At 40.0% G+C, this 18,502-nt stretch overlaps 2 protein-coding genes and 1 long non-coding RNA gene across 4 annotated transcripts; 1 reads left to right on the top strand and 2 right to left on the bottom strand.

The window, feature by feature from the left end:
* Positions 1-1,624: 1,624 nt before the first annotated feature.
* On the bottom strand, positions 1,625-5,873 carry LOC146300612 (uncharacterized). The gene is made up of 8 exons (XM_084703955.1): positions 5,697-5,873; positions 4,443-4,630; positions 3,356-3,467; positions 2,961-3,265; positions 2,605-2,828; positions 2,326-2,485; positions 2,093-2,210; positions 1,625-1,936 (listed from the first exon to the last, which is right to left on the bottom strand). Exons 2-8 carry the CDS (start codon positions 4,627-4,629, stop codon positions 1,894-1,896), a joined length of 1,149 nt encoding a protein of 382 aa, XP_084560081.1. The 5' UTR covers position 4,630; positions 5,697-5,873; the 3' UTR covers positions 1,625-1,893.
* A 2,912-nt stretch (positions 5,874-8,785) lies between these two features.
* LOC146300611 (uncharacterized) lies at positions 8,786-11,557 on the bottom strand. Its single transcript, XR_014766413.1, has 3 exons — positions 11,212-11,557; positions 9,676-9,811; positions 8,786-9,014 (listed from the first exon to the last, which is right to left on the bottom strand). It is a non-coding gene; the product is annotated as an uncharacterized LOC146300611 (long non-coding RNA).
* LOC146300610 (uncharacterized) lies at positions 9,960-17,688 on the top strand. 2 transcript variants are annotated; one of them, XM_084703954.1, is made up of 10 exons: positions 9,960-10,845; positions 11,575-11,600; positions 14,180-14,392; positions 14,472-14,580; positions 14,787-14,881; positions 14,996-15,055; positions 15,317-15,385; positions 15,466-15,510; positions 15,859-16,097; positions 17,524-17,688. In XM_084703954.1, exons 3-10 carry the CDS (start codon positions 14,188-14,190, stop codon positions 17,578-17,580), a joined length of 879 nt encoding a protein of 292 aa, XP_084560080.1. In that variant the 5' UTR covers positions 9,960-10,845; positions 11,575-11,600; positions 14,180-14,187; the 3' UTR covers positions 17,581-17,688. The 2 variants fall into 2 exon arrangements, with proteins under 2 accessions (XP_084560080.1, XP_084560079.1); XM_084703953.1 differs by lacking the exon at positions 17,524-17,688 and adding an exon at positions 16,365-17,261 and having other exon boundaries at positions 9,964-10,845.
* Positions 17,689-18,502: the final 814 nt, after the last annotated feature.

The raw sequence follows: 18,502 nt of genomic DNA, 5'->3' as shown, positions 1-18,502 counted from the left end.
ACCAATGAAATTGCCAGGGCGGGCCTTTAGGATGATGGACAGATGATCAACAGTAACGTAATCAACAACGTTACAAAAGAGCGCTTGGGTTGACTTCATTTTCAACAAACAACATATTACATTGCTATGATTGGTTGTAGGTCTATCCAATTGAGCGAAGTGGCATTTGTTTTACGAGTTCGGTTGAAACATGCCCCATAGTCACAGCCCAACGGAGAGTTATCAGACTCGTATTCTGACTAGAATTATGAGTATGACAAGATCAGGCTGGTCCACATATACAATAATGTTTAAATTCAAACACATTTCAGTAAAAAGCAAATCAGTTTTAGTGTTTACTAAAGGAAGTACAGTAGAAACACAGTATACAGTAATAGAACAGAAAAAGTTTTACAGTAATGCTTACAGTGAACAAAATATTGGTTTGTTGAAAGATGTGTATAATGGAGGCAACCGTTGACCACCTCAACTTGGGTTGCACTCTTTCACCAGCCTCTCTTATAGTGGTTGATTACATGGTCAATGATAGTGGTACGAAGTTCATCACTGACGACTGTTCTTGCAGCCCTTGGAATGCCACCACCTCTACCTTGCCCTCTCCTTGGGCCTGCTCTTATCCCCAGCCTTGCTCCTCTCACTGCACCTGCACCTCCTTCTGCGTCTCTCACTGCTTCTGCACCTCTCCCTCCATCTCTCACTGGGCCTGCTCGAATCTCCCTGAGCCCCTTGCTCTTCCTCGTCCAAACATTACAGTGTTTGTATTTTTCTGTTTCCAAAAACAGCACTCCTCAAAGTCCTTTTATAGTAATTGAAGGAAATAACCCCTGCCACTGAGTCTAAGCTAGAATGGAATCAGCTGTGGTTTGCCCACTTTACCCAACATCAATCAGATGTGTGTCAGTTTTATTTATTTTTTCAGCTGACATATGTTGTTTTTGAACTAACATCATTGCAGAAGCAGATGTTTTTATACTGTATCTAAGGTTTGGATAATTGTTTTTGCTATTGTGGGATGTTGTGTGTTAACATTCGTAAATACTACACAAACAATCCATCATTTTGTTGGGAGGTATAGCTTGTTTGAAATATGTGAATTGTATGGCCAAAAAAGACTGATGCTGTACTAATTATGTTCAGAGTTTTGAAAATGTGACAACTGTTTGGACAAATGCTTGTTAGCGACTGAAACTGTCCCAGCTGGCAAGTTGATTCCGCGCCGGAACTGGCCCGAATGTTGGGCAGCATTCGGGCCAGATCCGTAAGACGGAGTTGGGCCGGTGTCTTTTTGCAACGCGGCCCAATGCTGGCGCGGATCCGTTTTACGGATCCAGAACGGAACAGGGCCAGGACTGGCCCAGACCCGTAAAGCGGATTGTCCCGCATTGCAAAAGGACACCGGCCCGGCTCCGTATTACGGATTCATTTATCAAGTAAAATGGCCCATGCAGTTGCTGCCAGTTAGGCTATATAATTCAGAGCATTGAAAACATAGAACCGATGTCACAGAGCAAATAATACCGTCAAATGTTGTTGTATCTTAGTATTCAAACTCCATGTTGTAAACAGGTGACTTACATTAGAAATAACATCTCTTGCATACTTTTCAAAAGGGTGCATTTTTATTTAAGAAATAATAAACATAAGTAAAACATTAAGTACAATTAAGTATATAAAATGTATATAGGCTATACATGTGACATGTGTAGAGGGATGTACTCAGACATGTAGAGGGATGTACTGAGACTTGTAGAGGGACATCCTCTACATGTCTGAGTACATCCCTCTACATGTCTGAGAACATCCCTCTACATGTCTGAGAACATCCCTCTACATGTATGAGAACATCCCTCTACATGTCTGAGAACATCCCTCTACATGTCTGAGAACATCCCTCTACATGTCTGAGTTCATCAAGGCAGGTGGAGCAGTAGATGACCTGTGGTAAATAAAGGTAAGAGTACTTTACACACACATAAGTACATTTTTATTCACAAAGTAACATAACATTTTCCATTGCCTGTGTTTGGAATTAAAGGTATTCATTTTGCTAAAAAAAAATTAAGCTAAAAAGCATTGTAGAACCCTTAAACACCTGCTGCGTTCCCTACGTCCACCCCCACGGTCAGATGCAAGGTTGAACCATCGGATTGTGTGCTTAGTGATTTCGGTGTCTGTGGCCCCACTGCAGACACTGCACCTCCTCACTGCACCTGTAAAAAAATTACAGACACTCACATCCCCATCAACAAACAGTGCCTATTTATCTAGTTACATCAACTCAAAATAATGAAAAGAAGATTTTGAGGGAACCAATTTTCTACTCACGCATGAGTACAGCCTTTGCCTTCATTTGGCAAAACTTTTTTTTGCCATTCACGCCCTTCCAATTTATTCTTTTGGCAACACTGTCGGAAAACATGTGGGCCAGGATGTTCCAAGTCACCTTTCTGGTGTCCTGTCCCCCAATTGAAGCTAGAACTGCAATCTGTTGTATGAAAAACAAATATTAGGAAATCATCACTTGAATTACTCTTTTTGAAAATACGATCACAGTGATATGCACTCTGAGCAAAATAGTTAAATGGAAAGACAGACAATATGTACCATATTTTTTTTTGCAGCAGCATGACACTCCTCCTGAAGCCAGGCTTCAAAATCATCTACGTCCCCTAGAGTCTCCAAAGGGAAAGACACATCCACTGGCATTTCAGAAGGGCATGCTCTTTCATTGCCATCTATTTTAGCAGCCAAGTGGTTGATCATTGAGAGCATCTGTGTTTGTTGGTGCTTCATATGCTCCAACAAGGTGAGCATTTGCAATTGGCCTGCTGCAAATAAGATAATAAAAGCAAGGGAAAAAACAGATATACTGTCAACATGACCAACTAAAGATTGAGCATAAGTAAATGAGTGCAGACAGTTTTACACAAACCACACAAATATGTAACAATGGAGCTTACCACTGCATGGGATTGGTCCAATCCCAGACCTGGCCACTCGGCATGTTGGTGTAAACAGGCGTACACCATCCCCTGTGCACCCACTTATGTAATCCCCTGGAGAGGAAGCCCTAGGACGTGGTGGAGGAGGATTCATTGAACTTCCAGGTCGTGGTAGAGGGTTTAAGGGAGTTATAGGTGGTGGTGGAACCTGTGGTGCCTGGTTAGACAGTGACACAGTTGGACACTGCCGAGCTGGCTGGGGGGTTGCCTTCTGTGAGACAGGCTCATCACTTTCCTCCCCATCGGTGTCACCAAATAAGTGCCTGAATTAAAATAAACAAGACCAAACAGATCATTTAGTTTTAAATGTTTGAGTGGAACAAAAAATGTTTTTCTGTCATGCTGAAACTAACCTTGGCTTGATTTTTCTCCGTGGTCTGAGATCATCCTCAGACTCGGACTCTAAGTCGGACGTGTTGCAAGTCAGTGACTTCCTGAGTGACTGTCTTGCTGACAAATAGTCATCTAGAACATATAAACACTGTTAAAAAGGCAATAGTACTTATTTGTTATGTTGCCAAAACAGAGCATGTTTTGGATAATGACCATATTTGGTAATTGTTTGGTCATGTGACTCCACTCCACTCAGGGCCGCGTTTGTGCAATGGGCAGGAGGGGCTGCTGCCCCGGGCCCCGGCCACTAGGGGGCCCCGGCACGGGAGATAAAAAAAACACAACAAAAATCTATATTTTTTGATGCATTTACCCACCCGTAGTGAAGTCCACGTTCTCTTAGCGTCACGTGTCGTTGCCGGTATCAAATCATGCAAGACAACAATAGGTGCGTTCGACTTCATGCATCGCCGGCGTCGCCTGCAGCCCGGCTGACTTGAAGCAGCCAATGGCATTCTCAGCTTCAAGGCAGCCGACTGCAGCCGGCTGTCGGTGCCGCCGGCGCTGCATGAAGTCAAACGCAATTAATGGCTTCGCAAGAAGGTGATGTCAAACGAGTTTGACCTGCTTCGCCAAATTGACTTCAACGATTTGATTCGTGACTTTGCCTTCGAAAAAAGTAGACGAGTGGACTTAAACTAGTCCCACACTGATTATCTAGCCCAGTGGTTCTCAATCCTGGTCCTCGGGGCCCCTGCCCTGCATGTTTTAGATGCATTTATTTCCCTGCTCCAACACACCTGATTCAGATAAATGGACATCCACGCCTCCATTCTTTCCCATTCTAATCGGATGACCCTCAGTGATTAAAAATTTCCCGAACCCCCTCTATAACACACTGACTGATCAAAACATGGGTTTCTGACACATTTCACCTAAAATTGTGAACTCTAAATGAGATTATAGAGTAGCCTATATTTTGTCTGTGAACACAAGGCAATTGGTCACTGACTACAGAGTTGCTCAAATGTGTTTTATCACAGGCATAGAGAAATATGACGCCATATTGGGGTGCATGTCTGAAAGGGTAGCTTTTGGGTTACATACCACAAGTTTTCAGAACTGTGCAGTCATGTTGTTCCCAGTCCTCTCCAGGCTCCTCTCTTCGTCTGACTGCTCTATTTATCCTGTCATCAGTGGTGTAGCATGGCCAAAATGATGCTCCATCTCTGTACCAGTCAGATGGTACAACTGAAACAGTTTTGGTCTGGATAAATTTTACCAAGTGATACATTCTGAAAGAGAAAAACAAAATGTCAGTCATTCATTCCATTTGTATCCCAGTGAAGAGAAATATTGTATCTTTGCACTTAAAACAAGTCCAGGACCCTGCTTTCTTGTCTTACAATAGTGTAAAATGTTGTTTGTTGTTGCCAAAACAATTCCCAGCTGGCACTAAAGTGCTTCACTTTGTCAGTGGTGTTAGGAACAAGAGCATTATATAGGGTCTCTATTATTTACATTTATTAATACATACATAATACATACATATTATATGATAGATCAGAATCAACGAATTAATTGCCGTTACAAATTATATGGTGAAATAATAAAATACAATACAATGGAAAGTGCATAATTTTTTGATTTGCCGTTGCCATGCCCATCCATATCCTGTCTGGCTAAAGGTAGAGCTATTCGTGATACGTGAGCAGTAACGGACAGCGACGTTGATAAGAACAGTTTTACCCAACATCGAGGTAAGCGTGATAATATAAAATATCTAGGTGCAACAAGTAATATTTAATTAAAATAATGGAACACAGTGTATTTGTTACGTTTGTGTTGTAGCTCGTACACTGGCAAATCTGGCTAATTTTCCGTCATAGCACTGATCAGTTGCTAGGCTACAGTAGACAAAGCTAGAGCTACTACTAGCTTCGCTGCTAGTGAGTAGTTTATTTTACAGCAGTTCTCCCAGTCGTGGTTTTACAATATATTTTATAATTGTAGAATGAACTGACCAATCGGCTATATGTGATATATATATATATATATATATATATATATATATATATATATATATATATATATATATATATATATATATATATATATATATACAAGCTACTAGCAACAGGTCTAGCCATAAAGAGGCTAGAAATGCCCGGCCAGTACAGTAGTACTAGTAGAGGCTACAGTAGTTACAGTAGCTTCGCTAGCTCTAACTATTTAACAGAGCACACCACTGGATCGTATTCGATGTACAGTACATTGCTAGCGCCATCTAGCTACAGCAGTTAGTCTACCCATTATATAAGGAAATGGACACAAGAAGGTTATAAACATTTATCTACTTACTCAACGTTACTTTGGAAAAAGCTGGTAGACCATCTAGTACTGTAAGTGTCCTCGAACAAACTGCCAAAATAACGGCTTTTGTCCGAATGTTTAGCCACAAATTCACGAGACAGCCATCTCGTGCTATCAGCTTGCCGCTTGTTGACTATTAAGGGACAACATTTAGAGTCAATGTTTGTACCGTTTTAACGTTGTTTTTATATACAGTTTGGGATGTAGAGTAATATACGAGGTCTATCGGTATACTGCAAAAGTAAATATGTAATTAACTGATAGTTGCCATGCACTTCTAAAAGTCTTAACAGCAATCCTATATCAAATGATGTCAAAAAATCCTTCAAGTCATGAGATGTTACTGATTTGGCTATGAAACCAACTAAACACCTCCTTAATTACTAAAGTAGGCCTGTTGGATTACTCCTCCTCGTCTAATGTTATGTTCTGATTGCCAGTGGGCTGTTGGTGATGGTGACTCTTATTTAGCATGTTATAAGCAAATCTTTAACATGGTTCTGTAGCAAGATGAGTTTAATGTTATTGGCTGTTTCTGTAAGAGTGTCTTACTTACTACTTTTATTTTCCAGTGAGCAGAGCATTGAAGATTCTTCCTGGTGATCTGCTGTACATCATCAACCGTGTTGGGGACTTCTGTGTGCTTCTTCTTACCTCCTGTTATAACAACCATTCTCCATTCCACAAACATAACTGTTGTCTCTACTCATTTGTCAAAATGTGTACAGCAATCAAGTGCCAAGAGGGTGTGGGCTTTCGTTCAAACAACAACTATACCAGCTGATTTTACAATTGAGTGCTGCTCTTTATTAATTGGGAGCCACAAAGTCAAATCAGATGGTGTAGTGCTTGGTTACTTTAATGTCTTACAAAGTTATGTAAATGTTTTGTTAGCATGGTAGGCAATTTGGAGACAACCTGGCTGGTGTGTCACTCCAATGTTATCAATCCATATAGCCTCTCTATTATAATTGCACATCTTCATTACAATTTCCAGAGGGCTCATCCCATGAGCTCCGCTAAGGATATCCCTCCTAGAAAATGCACATTTATGTTGGTTAGAACAGACTGTCAATAAATCTGCCTTCTTACAAGTTTCAGGCTTTTAGGCTTAACATTATACATAAACTGACTTGTTAATCACACATTGTGGTGCTAATTGTGTGTTATTGTTTAACCACCCACATGTGGCTGCACAGAGTTTGCAAACCATGGTTTCTGATGTTGGATTATGGGGTAGATTGCCTATAATTGGCCTTGTGTATATCAGGGTGAAGGCTATGAATGCAGGTAGGCCTATGAGTGTGTAACCCATTGACATGTCTTACAATAAAAAGTAACACACAATGGGTTAAGGAAAATGACAATAACGTAGGCTAATAGACTATTGAATATGCAAGCAAGCTGTCTTTTAAAGACTCAATGTCCAATACTTCGTCTGGGAATGTGTCAAACTAGTTTAAAACTCGATTAAGACGCCGTCAAAAAGACTGAGCAATTTAAATGTAAAATTAATGATAATTTTGAGAAATGTCCGAATCCGTTCCAAAAACGGGCCAGTTCCGTAAAATGATACTAAGAATGTAGGATTTGTATCAGATCTGGAACGGATCCGCAAAACGGATGCGATTGTTACGCGGATCTGCGGCACTCAGCCGGATCCGGCGCGGAATCAGCTGCTATCTGTGGTGCTTCAACCATCTTTTTCTCAGTAGCAATAGAACATACAGGGGATATATTTGGGGTATGCTTGCCTTCGGCGAGCACAAACCATTCCCAGATAGCAAACAGACGTTGAATTGACGTTGAGTTTTGGTTATATTGATCGGTTTCCGTCGGATAACCTAAATTCAACGTTGAATCGACGTTGTAAGTGGTTGTTCTATCAACGTCGTGGAACGTCGTTCCAACAACATCGATTCAACGTTGCTTTTGATTGTTTCAACATCGTTCACAACTGTTGAATATGGATCGGATTTGTTAACAAGTGGGTACAGTACGTAGAATAGGGATTTTGCAGCATAGACTTCGACCCCACATTTGAAAAGTGCGTGATGCGAGCTTCCTTTAAACGGTTAGTTTTTCTACATTGGGCCTATATAGGCTACAATTAATACGACGCCTAAAAATAAACCTAGACAGGCAACTTCATATCACCTTCTTCTATTGTAAATTGTTGTAACATGATCATTCGCATTACAGTGAGGAAGATGGGTTGGCTACAATTGCCGTGACGACGTCGTTCTGGTCATGGGACCACAGATCTCGAGTGCATTTTCATTTTAACAGTTTGTAACCTATTGCAAGTGACAGTTTTGAAATATATAGCTACCACATGGATTTCAATCATAAATGTAGGCTATGTCATGTAATTAATTGGCAACACAGCCTTATATCATAGTAGTCATTCATTTTTTTTATCTACAGAAACTATTTGGGCTACTAGCTAAGATACTAAAATGAACTTGGAATAATTTCCATTCTTTACTATAAAAAATTACAGAAGCAATCAATTGGTGATGTGTGACATTATTAAGCAAACATTATTGGTATAGCAGACCAAAGCTGTATAAATCATACATTGTTATGCTGCAACTTTTCTAGTACACATTAACTTTCACCTACTACAGATACCACCACCCCCCCACCCCCACTCAACGCTTTCAACTGCTTGTTTCCCCGCAGTGGCTGGCGGGTCTGTGTCCAGCGCCCACCATGGCTGCAGGTCCAGCCTGCCCCCCCCCCCCCCTGCAAGTGTCTTTGTAAATGTTGTTGGGCTTATGTTCTGAGGTTTTCTCTCCTCCTCTCTCATGTTATGCTGTAACTTTTCTAGTTGAAGGCAAAAATGGCTGCCTAGGTAGGCTCTCCTGCCAAAGTAAATTCCTTGTCTGTGCAAACTTTCATGGTGAATAAACACCAATTCTGATGCAAATTTGAGCTCCAATAATTTAAGAGTTAAATGTGATGAAACGGCAAATCTCCCTTGAGTTTCATTTCCAAAGACAAATAATCACAGGATATCACAGTTCTGAGTGAACCTAACTAACATTTTGGAAAAGAATACACAACTACAGCAATTGCAGAATAATAATAATAACTGTATTGATACAACACATTTTCATACAGAGATTGCAGCTCAAAGACCTGTCCATAAAAATGCTAGTGAGAAAAGATACTATGCAGGTCTGCTTTTGCCGTGATCTATCCCCCCCCACACACACACACTGAAGCAGCACAGCTGGCAGTGGATGCTTCTAGGACTTCGGCCTCCTGGCCATGAACTTCCTCTGCTAGCCTTCCTCGCTGCTAAGAGAAAAGAAGGAGAGACACAGATGAAAATTTGCAGCCAATTCTAGATATGATGTTCATTCTTTGTATTCTAATACAAGATCATTTTCATAGGTTTACTTTCTACAACAATGACATGTCATGAGCAAGTGAGTAATTATATCAGCTTGCTCCATTAATAAAATACTGAAACATAAAATACATATGTAATTCAGATTGAACTTCAGGTACTTCAGCCTTCAGGTACTATGACAACAACAAAAAATGAGTAGCATCGAACCAGAATTGCATTTACACAGGTATATGTAGTATTACAGATGGTATGCATACCAATATACAGTGAGGGAAAATGTTTTGATTCCATGGTGATTTTGAACGTTGCACCAAGTACTAAGTTAGGTTTTGCAAAGGGGTCAAATACTTATTTCACTCCTTAAAAGCATATCAATTTAAAAAAATGTTGACATGCCATTCTGGATTTTTTGTTTGTATTTTGTCTCTCACTGTTCAAATAAACATACCATAAATCAGCAGGGGATCCAAAAACAATCCCCTGACTGTACATACACTGTAAGTAAATACATAATTATATGTAGTGAGACATGTAAATATGAAGTGAATAGGTATGTGGTCTGGGTGTAGTTTTGTAGTTGTATGTGTGGTAGTGCAGTTTCTGTACCTGTTGGTGCAGGAGCAAAGAGGTGGGGGACAAACAGTCTGGTTGGGGTCCCTGGTGATGCCCCGAGCCCTCCGCAGGCTCTCTTATGAGGGGCCAGGAGAGCTCCTCAGAGGTGTGAACAGCCAGGAATTTGAAACTGGAGACATATAGTTAAATTGTATTAGGCTAACACTAGTTTTACAGTAGTATTTAGTAGGTCAATATCTCTACATTAAGAATTCTTGAGGCAAAAGTTACTTTGAGAGAATACATGTGAACACGCTACTAGTGACATCAAGAGTCAATGAGTGGAAAACAAATACTTGTGCATGTTTGTAACATATTCCCTCTGCTACTTATGTACACACAGTACTGGATATAACACATATAGCATAAAAGTACAGGCCTACAATGTAGATTTCCCAATGTAAAATACATTGCAGTGCAATCATGTGAATAAAATCACCTTAACAGCACCGGGTACATTATAATCAGTAACAAAACAAGTGTTATTATTTGTTGCATGTTATTAACATTTACTGTTACAAATTTGACTGGTTCATCCGACTCTGTTGTTCACACTTCTAACGTTGGTTATGGTTACCATACAGTAAGTCACTTATTTTAATGTCTCCATTTATATTGGGTAGAGAGCTAACTAATTTTAACACACCAAAACATAGGCTGTCTAAACACGTAGCCAAACACTGAGGGCACGGGCCGGGCCGTCTCGTGGATGGTTTAGCAACATATTCAAATGCTAACGTTATTCTTTCGCAGTTGGTGGTGGTTTTCAGCAAGATAAGACAGAGAGAGATTAAGAGACTTTTAGAATATAGTTAGGGTTGATAGTTGATAGTTTAATAGTTGAATTTAGTCGTTTAATATTTTATATACAGTAGTTTTTGACAGTTCTTGTTTAGTGTTCCGGTAGCGTTATAGTATAGCTAGTAGCTAGTAAGGTTAGGTTGTTAGTATTTTTAAGCGAAGCTCATAAAGCTAGCTCTAGACGTGTACAGTAACTTACAGTAGTGTTTTTTATATTTCGTGTAATTAATTGTTTAATAGCAGTGTTTTGTACGGTTTTTAAGTCCACAACATAGCTAGTCTAGGTTTTAGCGTCAGTTACAGTAGGTTAGATATAGTACCCAAGGCTGACCATCATCAACCGACAACGCAATTTATTGGCAGGTGAGTACAGTACACAGCCACTACACAATGTTATTACCGTTTAGTATTTACGGTTAAAGTGGGTCTGAGTTTTAAGATATTTACATTTAGGAATCTCAGTAATCTCAGTTTTTCTATTAGAACCATTTGTTAAGGTCAGATTTGCCTATGCTAAATATGACAGTTGAACTTCGGAGCTAACGGCTAAAATCAAACACATTGCGCGAGCGAATGAACTGGCTATAGCTACGAGCTGGGAGTCAACGTTAACTTACACATAGCCTTACGATACTGACGGTAACCTTTCAAACACACGATCACTGATAAACAAATATTCATGTGACAATACAACTATTAATCTACTAAGCATATAGGTAAACAACTTACCAGTTTCTTGTGTTCATCACGAATGACCGCCGTTGTTGAAGTTCATTCATAAACTGCTATGGACGCAAGTGACTGGTACTTCTTTACTGAGTGTACAATTGTCGCGATACTTAACCTCTTCAGTCCCATGATAAGTGTATTTACCAACGAAACCAGAACATTTAGTCTACTGAATTTCCATACTTTAATGCTGTAGAGCAAGACTATATACAGTATATAAATAAAAATATAAATGTTGTCAAAGCATTGTTTTTAAGATGTAGATATATACCCATATAAAAGATTACGTAATATGATATCCTTGTCTTTGTAACTAACTCGTTTTGTCTCTTTTCCCATTTTCCCTATGACCGGACATTGAAGACTCAGTTTCAAGCTCTTCTTAATAGGTAATTCTTACCTTCCCTCGACCTTAACATTATGGCCTCCTATTGGGCAAAACGGAGGCGAATCTTAAGCAAAACAAAGGAAACAGAAAATGATATATTGAGTTTGAATTACAAGTTGCAAATCAGGCCAGAAATGAAAATATATGTGAGACTATATGTGAGACTAATGAGGACAATGAGGAGCGTCCTGTTAACACAATTACAAACGACGAAGAGGTTAGCCAAAGGGCAGATTTCACTGTTTCATCAGATTCAGATGAGAGTGACTCTTGTGAGAGTGACTCTTGTGGAGACATCGGTCTTAAGCTTAAATTGCAACACTGGGCTTCAACTTTCTCTGTGCCTCTCGTTGCAGTAACTGCTCTTCTTCTTATCCTAAGAATGTACCTTCCTAACCTGCCAAAGGATGCAAGGACACTACTTGGTACACAGTCCAAAATAGCTGTGGAAAGACTAGGAGGTGGTGAATACTACCACTTTGGATTAGCAAAGGGGATTTTATCTAAATTGAGTAGCATCCTTTACCTCCCCGATTATCTGAAAGTACTTAAACTACAGTTTAATATTGACGGTCTTCCTCTTTTCAAAAGCTCTAAGATTCAGTTTTGGTCTATTCTATGCATGATTGATTGTGACTACACAAAGACACCATTCATTGTTGGTCTTTTTTGTGGATCTGGAAAACCAAACAGTGTTTGGGAGTATCTGAAAGCCTTGGTGGATGACCTCTCCCACTTGTTAAAGAATGGTGTGACTTATAGAGGTACACCTTTGACAGTCATTGTGTCCTCCTTTATTTGTGATGCTCCTGCACGTGCATTTGTCAAACAGGTAAAATGTCACAATGGCTACTCAGGCTGTGACAAATGCCATCAAGTTGGTGAGTGGCGGAGAAAAATGACATATCCAGAGACCACTGTTAGGCTTAGATCTGATGAGGAGTTTGTTATGATGGCAGATGAGGGTCATCATTTAAACCCTAGTCCTCTCACAGGTATTGTGAAAATGGTGTCCCAGTTTCCTATCGACTACATGCACCTCTGTTGTCTTGGTGTTACTCGGAAATTAATACAGTTTTGGTTAAGGGGCAAAAACTTGACCACACGGCAGCCGTCAAAAGTGGTTTCAGCATTGTCAGACAAATTAATTAATCTTCGTCCACATATTCCAGCAGAATTTGCCCGCAAACCTCGTGGATTGACAGAAATTGATAGATGGAAGGCAACAGAACTGCGACAGTTCATGATTTACAGTGGGCCTGTGGTTCTCAAAGACATTCTTCCACAGGAGCTTTATGAGAATTTCTTATTATTTTCAGTTGGTATGTCATTGCTTCTCTGCCCTAACCTCTCGGGCTCCATGATAGATTTTGCACATAGAATGTTGGTAGCTTTTGTGAGTAATTTTGGTGAGTTGTATGGTAAAGAGGAGATGGTGTTTACCATACATCAAGTAATACATTTGGCTGATGAGTATAGGCAGTTTGGTCCACTTGACAACGTATCTTCTTTTCCATTTGAAAATTTCCTTGGAAAAATAAAAAGAATGTTAAGAAAGCCACACCAGCCTTTACAACAAGTGGTCAAAAGGCTTTCTGAGGTACCTGGTATACTGGTACAACCGCCAGGTGTCCAGCCTGTACTTCTAGACATTCACCAGGAGGGTCCATTGCCACCCCAGTTTAGTCTTGCACAGCAGTATAGGAAGGTTGTTACAAAGGAGTTTTGCCTTTCCACCAAGCAGGGAGACAACTGCATTGCAATAGGACAAGAAATTGCACTGGTACAAAACATACTGAAGTTCAGTGGTGCAGTATATGTAATTTATAGAAAGTTTAACAACACTGAATCATATTTTTCTTATCCTTGTCCCTCCTCATACATCAGTTGTTACAGAGTTTATGGTTTACACAAGTGCTTTGGTGTTGGGCAACTTGAGAATATTAAGAGAACATGTGTATTGTTCCCAGAAAAAGAAAGTTTCATTGCAATCCCCCTTCTTCACCAAGCCTAATAGGAAACAATAGCAAAAAACAAACAAGTGGATGGCAGACCCTAACCCAAATAGGAATAAGCTATGTGTCCTCAATAGAGGGGGCTCATTGATTTGTTGTTTTGTAGCTGGTTTATTGTTTTTGTGTGTTTTCCGTGCGGCTAGAGCAGTGGTCTCGGGGGCACATCCATGGTTTGAGCGGGTCGCCAATTGCTGGTTGCCTCAACATTCCATCGGGCTCAAGTGCATAAATACCCACCGCCAGTATCACACATGAAGACTAGGGTTGAGTTAGTGAATGGGTTAGGTTGCTGGGTTAGGGTTAGCTCCACTTCTGTGATAGGGCTGTCTCTTTCTTGTTTCCACCTTGGGGGTTGGGTACAGCCTAACATAACAAAATAACAATACAAATATTTAAAAAGGATGGCAGAAATCTTTATAAACCAATAAGAATTATAATAATAAATGGCTACAGTTTTTAGGGTGGCCTTTTATCACTCTTTAACACTCTTATCACTCAAAATATGTTATATGCCCTGTTTAATGAATCTCTCTCAAACAAATTCATTCAATTCAATAACTATTAGGTTACCAGATGGCACAGCTGTGGAAAGTGGTGGAATTTCCAGACAAAAGCACTGCAGTTGTTGCATCAAACTGGTTGGAAGAGACAGGACAAGAGAAGACATGTTATTGGCCTCCATATGATGGACAGCGGATGCAAAAAGCAGTAATGAACCACATCCCACCAGGACGAGAGTGGTCCATTCATAAAGGCGTCAGGGTCTTGGCTAACTGTGGTAAGTAAGGTTACTTAAAGAAAAAAACAGGAAAAAAAAAACAGGCTTGTTTAGTTTAATTTACTTAATTCCCTTTCAGCATCCTATCTTAAGGCAAAGCAACATCTCCAGAAGTCTTTGCAGGCAGATTGCCTTACGTCGGACATTCAGTCCGAAGAAGAGAGCAACACCAGGCAAAGAAAAATAAGGTAAATGTCTTGTTGTACAAAGAGTTTGTAATAAATTGAATTTCCTCTTGTACTGTCAATTCACTTTTGATATTTAAACTATGACTACGTAAATATTGCCCAGCTATAAGTGAGTGCATTCTGTTCAGTTAATTTTATTCACCGTAAATTGTTTTGCATATCAATTCCATGTTGGGTTGTGTCACATCACTCATTTTGTTCAAAAGGCCTAATCCACGTTACCTGGAGGATCAGGAGAGTGAGGAGGAACCTGATAGGGGTCCTAAAAGACGAGTGGTCCGACCCACAATAGTCATGCCAGGTATGGTTAAAACAATAGATCCGTGGACTTTACATAAACACACAAGTGTTTATAGCTATAACACTTGTGTATACAACAAAGTATAAAATATAACTTTTTTGGTTCTGGTTTTAGATCAAGTCCTGGCACAACCATCTATGTCCTGGAATTGCTTGTCCCAGAGACCACTTGCAGGTAATCAAAACAGCAATAAATAAATAATAATAATAGCTGTAAAAAGAAACATTTGTAAACTGTGTTATTTGTGCAGACTTGAATAACGACAAGAGACCATATGCATTTCCTTATCACTTCATCATTAATCCTAACATGACACCAATTTTTCATTCTAACCCCTTCTACAACAGGAGGGGTTAGAATGAAAATTTGGTATCATGTTAGGTCTGTTTAGTGTATCAATGTATAGTTCAATTTCAAATAGTATGTTGTTTTCAGAACCAGCTGAAGCACCACGGGCCAGTGAAGGGCAATATGGTCAACCTCAGCCACCTCCCTTCTACCAGGGTAACTACAGGTTTTCTCTTTTGTACTCTTACTTGTACCAAAAAACTAAACACAGATTTAATCAGTACAATATTGTGCAGGATTCCGATTTGGGCAGTCTGAGGATCCCAGGAAGATCATGAGTGGTAAGCATAGGATTTGGAGAGACTTTTCAGTCATATCTCATGACAGATCATTACATTTACATTTAGTCTTTTAGCAGACGGTCTTATCCAGAGCGACTTACAGTAAGTAAGTAAGGACATTCTCCAGAGGCAAGTAGGGTGAAGTGCCTTGCCCAAGGACACATCATTTGGTGTGACCGGGAATCGAACTGGCGACCTTCAGATTACTAGCCCGATTCCCTAACCACTCAGCCACCTGACTCCCGATCATTAGTATTTCTAGATTTGAGAAAATGTTAAAGACTTTGAGTTTGGGTCTGTATTAATTTCCTTCCTCTCCTCCCCTCCCTCTCTTTTATCTGTCCAAAGACCTCGCTCTCAGTAAAGTCCTGCGGGCCCTGGGGGAGCTAAAAGAGGAGGTGCAGGCACTCAGGCAGGAGACGGTCCAGATGAGGGCTGAAATGAAAATTTGGGGGACCAAATCCAAGTCAGGATCCAATGACCCTCAAACTGTTTCCAGACCACCAGTCAGCCTACCCCTCACAACCTTTGCCAAGCTAGAGGAGATGGAGCAGATGCTACTATCGGAGGTGGAGCGGCAAAAATTGGTAGGCACTAAACAAATATTAAATTTCAACCAGAATTATTTTTGTCATAATTATTTACTCACTCAAACTAATATTTCAAATTAAAAGGCTATACAGAGGCCACTAACAAAATGCAAAACAACAAATTAAAGTCACAATAAATATCAACCTCTCTTGGCAACAATAGACTGCTCATCCACTCGTTCTAGACCCTAGCCAATAAGCTCTAACTGTCACAGCTAATACAGTGAGTTCTAAATTAATTTCCATTGTATTTCTGTTTTCTAGACAACATACTATACTGTATTGGGTGGTCACACGGCAAAGGATTTCACAAGGCGTCTGCTCATTCAGACCTTCACAAACTCCTTTGCCAGTTCTCTCAACTGGGCCGGGAAAGGGATGAAGACAGGACTAAAATCCACAAAAGTGCAAGACTGCATGTTCTGAAAGTCATAATAGATTTAAATAAGGATAATTATTCAACTGAAATTTAAGCAATGTGACACCCGAGGTTATGTGTTTGTGCTGAATATCACATGGTTGTGATGTTGCACTGTGATATTACTGTATGTACCATAACCAGTAGGACTTCTAGGGATCCTTTCAAAAGAGACCACAACCATGCATGTACTCCAAATGGTTCAAGAACAGCTTTCAACTTACTTTCGATATGCCCTGGTTTAGGCGTTTTAGGCGAATTTGATAGTATTACTATTCAGAGGTTAACAAAGTAACAACAGATGTTTGTTTTTTTTATTATCATTGGCAACACAATAATTCCCTAACTCCGCTAGACTGTTGTCAAGAAACACAAACATTAACCGACCAGAGTTAACTTACTTTGTATGTCTAGTGCATGTGTAGCCTGCCGAACTGAGACCCACACAGGACACAATTACTTTTCCCAGGTTCGTGTATTAACTGTTACTTTCGCCTAAAGGCCACCCCAAGAAATTATTTAAAACAAAATAATACAAAACAATACGGCAGTGGGCTTAGGACACTGACATTGAAAACAATATACAGTCATGGAAACCCTGGCGCTAGCAGCCACATACGAATCCATAGACATATCCAAAAATAAATTATAAACACAAAACATCATCCAGTCACAAGACTAACAGGTGTAAATCAAACCTTCTAACATATTTTTAAAACGGTATAACAATATTTACCTATATTTAACAAGGTTAACTCCGGCATCCACGAAGGTGCTGCTTTCATGCTTGGCAGAAAAGAAAAAGAGTGAACAACTAAGATGCACCACGCTAACGCCTGGCTCGTCACACCGCCACCTAGTGACAGAAATAAATTAATCTAAATACCTTCAAGGTTTATGACAAAATATACACTGTATTTTCCCCACCCAGCTACAGATGTAAGGTCAGCTACTTTGTATCATTTGCATTAACTGGTATGTAACTAAGTCCCTTATCTGTTTCAGATGCTGTACGGAAGTTATTTCCTGGCGAAACTCATGCTGAGTTTTCTGACACCGTGAAGCGCTGGCTGCGGTATGCGCCAGAGCGAGACGGGGGGAAAGGACGAAAACGCGCTGGAGAGACAAAGGAACCATAGGTCTACTTAAATAAAGTCTCCATTCTACTGAATATCAAACCATGTTTTTCTTTTTATTGTATAGCCTACTTCAATGGTAAATGAGTATGAGTATGTCCAGCTGTGCCAGTATCGTAGCCTCGATAGGCTACAGCCAGTAGCTGAAACTAATGTAGGCCTATCCCAAAGAACAGTAGGCCTAGACCTAATGAGAAACTGCTCCTGCTGGGAAATAGTAACTTTCTCTCAATGTAGCCTGTAAGCATACACTCCATTGATTAAGTGGGAACCCACTAAACAACCATAAACCAACCAAAAGGTATGATTGATTGAATGTTGTTTCTGCGTTTGGATGCATCGTAAAATAACGTTGAAACAATGTTGTATCAACCAAGAATCAATGTGCGCGTTAGAATCCATTTCGACGTCGGAAAACTACGTTAAAACAACGCCTTTCGCGATGGAAAAACAACATTGATTCAACGTTGTTTTGCTAACTGGGTTGTTATCTCACATATATATTTATTTATTATTTTTGCCCCCTTAAGGATCAGTCAATATTTGGACTACATAGACAACGGCTGTGTCAAAATATTCATCTTGGTCTTGATTGCGTTGCTTGTATTAGGATTTCAGTTCCGTTGCACAGTTTAGGAGGTTACGTTTTTGTGGTGACAAAGTGCCTTTTGTCGATAAAGGGTAATCTGTGCTAGCTACGTCAACACACGTTAGCAACGACGCATGGATACAACGTGATAGACTTTCTAGATCCCAAATTGGAGCCTGAATTACGAGTGAAATATACCACCCCCAAAAAATCACAACCATTTGGCTTTGTAGAGAAAGCGATTTCGAGTGGAACTGCA

Source organism: Hypomesus nipponensis, chromosome 2, assembly GCF_054491055.1.
Source record: "Hypomesus nipponensis isolate SF chromosome 2, ASM5449105v1, whole genome shotgun sequence".
In the NCBI taxonomy this organism is placed as follows: domain Eukaryota; kingdom Metazoa; phylum Chordata; class Actinopteri; order Osmeriformes; family Osmeridae; genus Hypomesus; species Hypomesus nipponensis.
Note: the sequence above shows the minus strand (reverse complement) of the source record. Positions and strands in the feature narration are given on the sequence as shown.

What these genes read in the sequence shown, in the direction of transcription:
- LOC146300610 (XM_084703953.1), top strand. Translation starts at nt 14,188, where the DNA reads ATGGCACAGCTGTGGAAAGTGGTGGAATTTCCAGACAAAAGCACTGCA. An exon ending in CAGGGTCTTGGCTAACTGTG is followed by an intron (nt 14,393 to 14,471) that starts GTAAGTAAGGTT and finishes ATTCCCTTTCAG; the next exon opens with CATCCTATCTTAAGGCAAAG. An exon ending in ACCCACAATAGTCATGCCAG is followed by an intron (nt 14,882 to 14,995) that starts GTATGGTTAAAA and finishes TTCTGGTTTTAG; the next exon opens with ATCAAGTCCTGGCACAACCA.
- LOC146300612 (XM_084703955.1), bottom strand. Translation starts at nt 4,629, where the DNA reads ATGTATCACTTGGTAAAATTTATCCAGACCAAAACTGTTTCAGTTGTA. An exon ending in TGGACCAATCCCATGCAGTG is followed by an intron (nt 2,829 to 2,960) that starts GTAAGCTCCATT and finishes TCTTATTTGCAG; the next exon opens with CAGGCCAATTGCAAATGCTC. An exon ending in GGACGTAGGGAACGCAGCAG is followed by an intron (nt 1,937 to 2,092) that starts GTGTTTAAGGGT and finishes TATTTACCACAG; the next exon opens with GTCATCTACTGCTCCACCTG.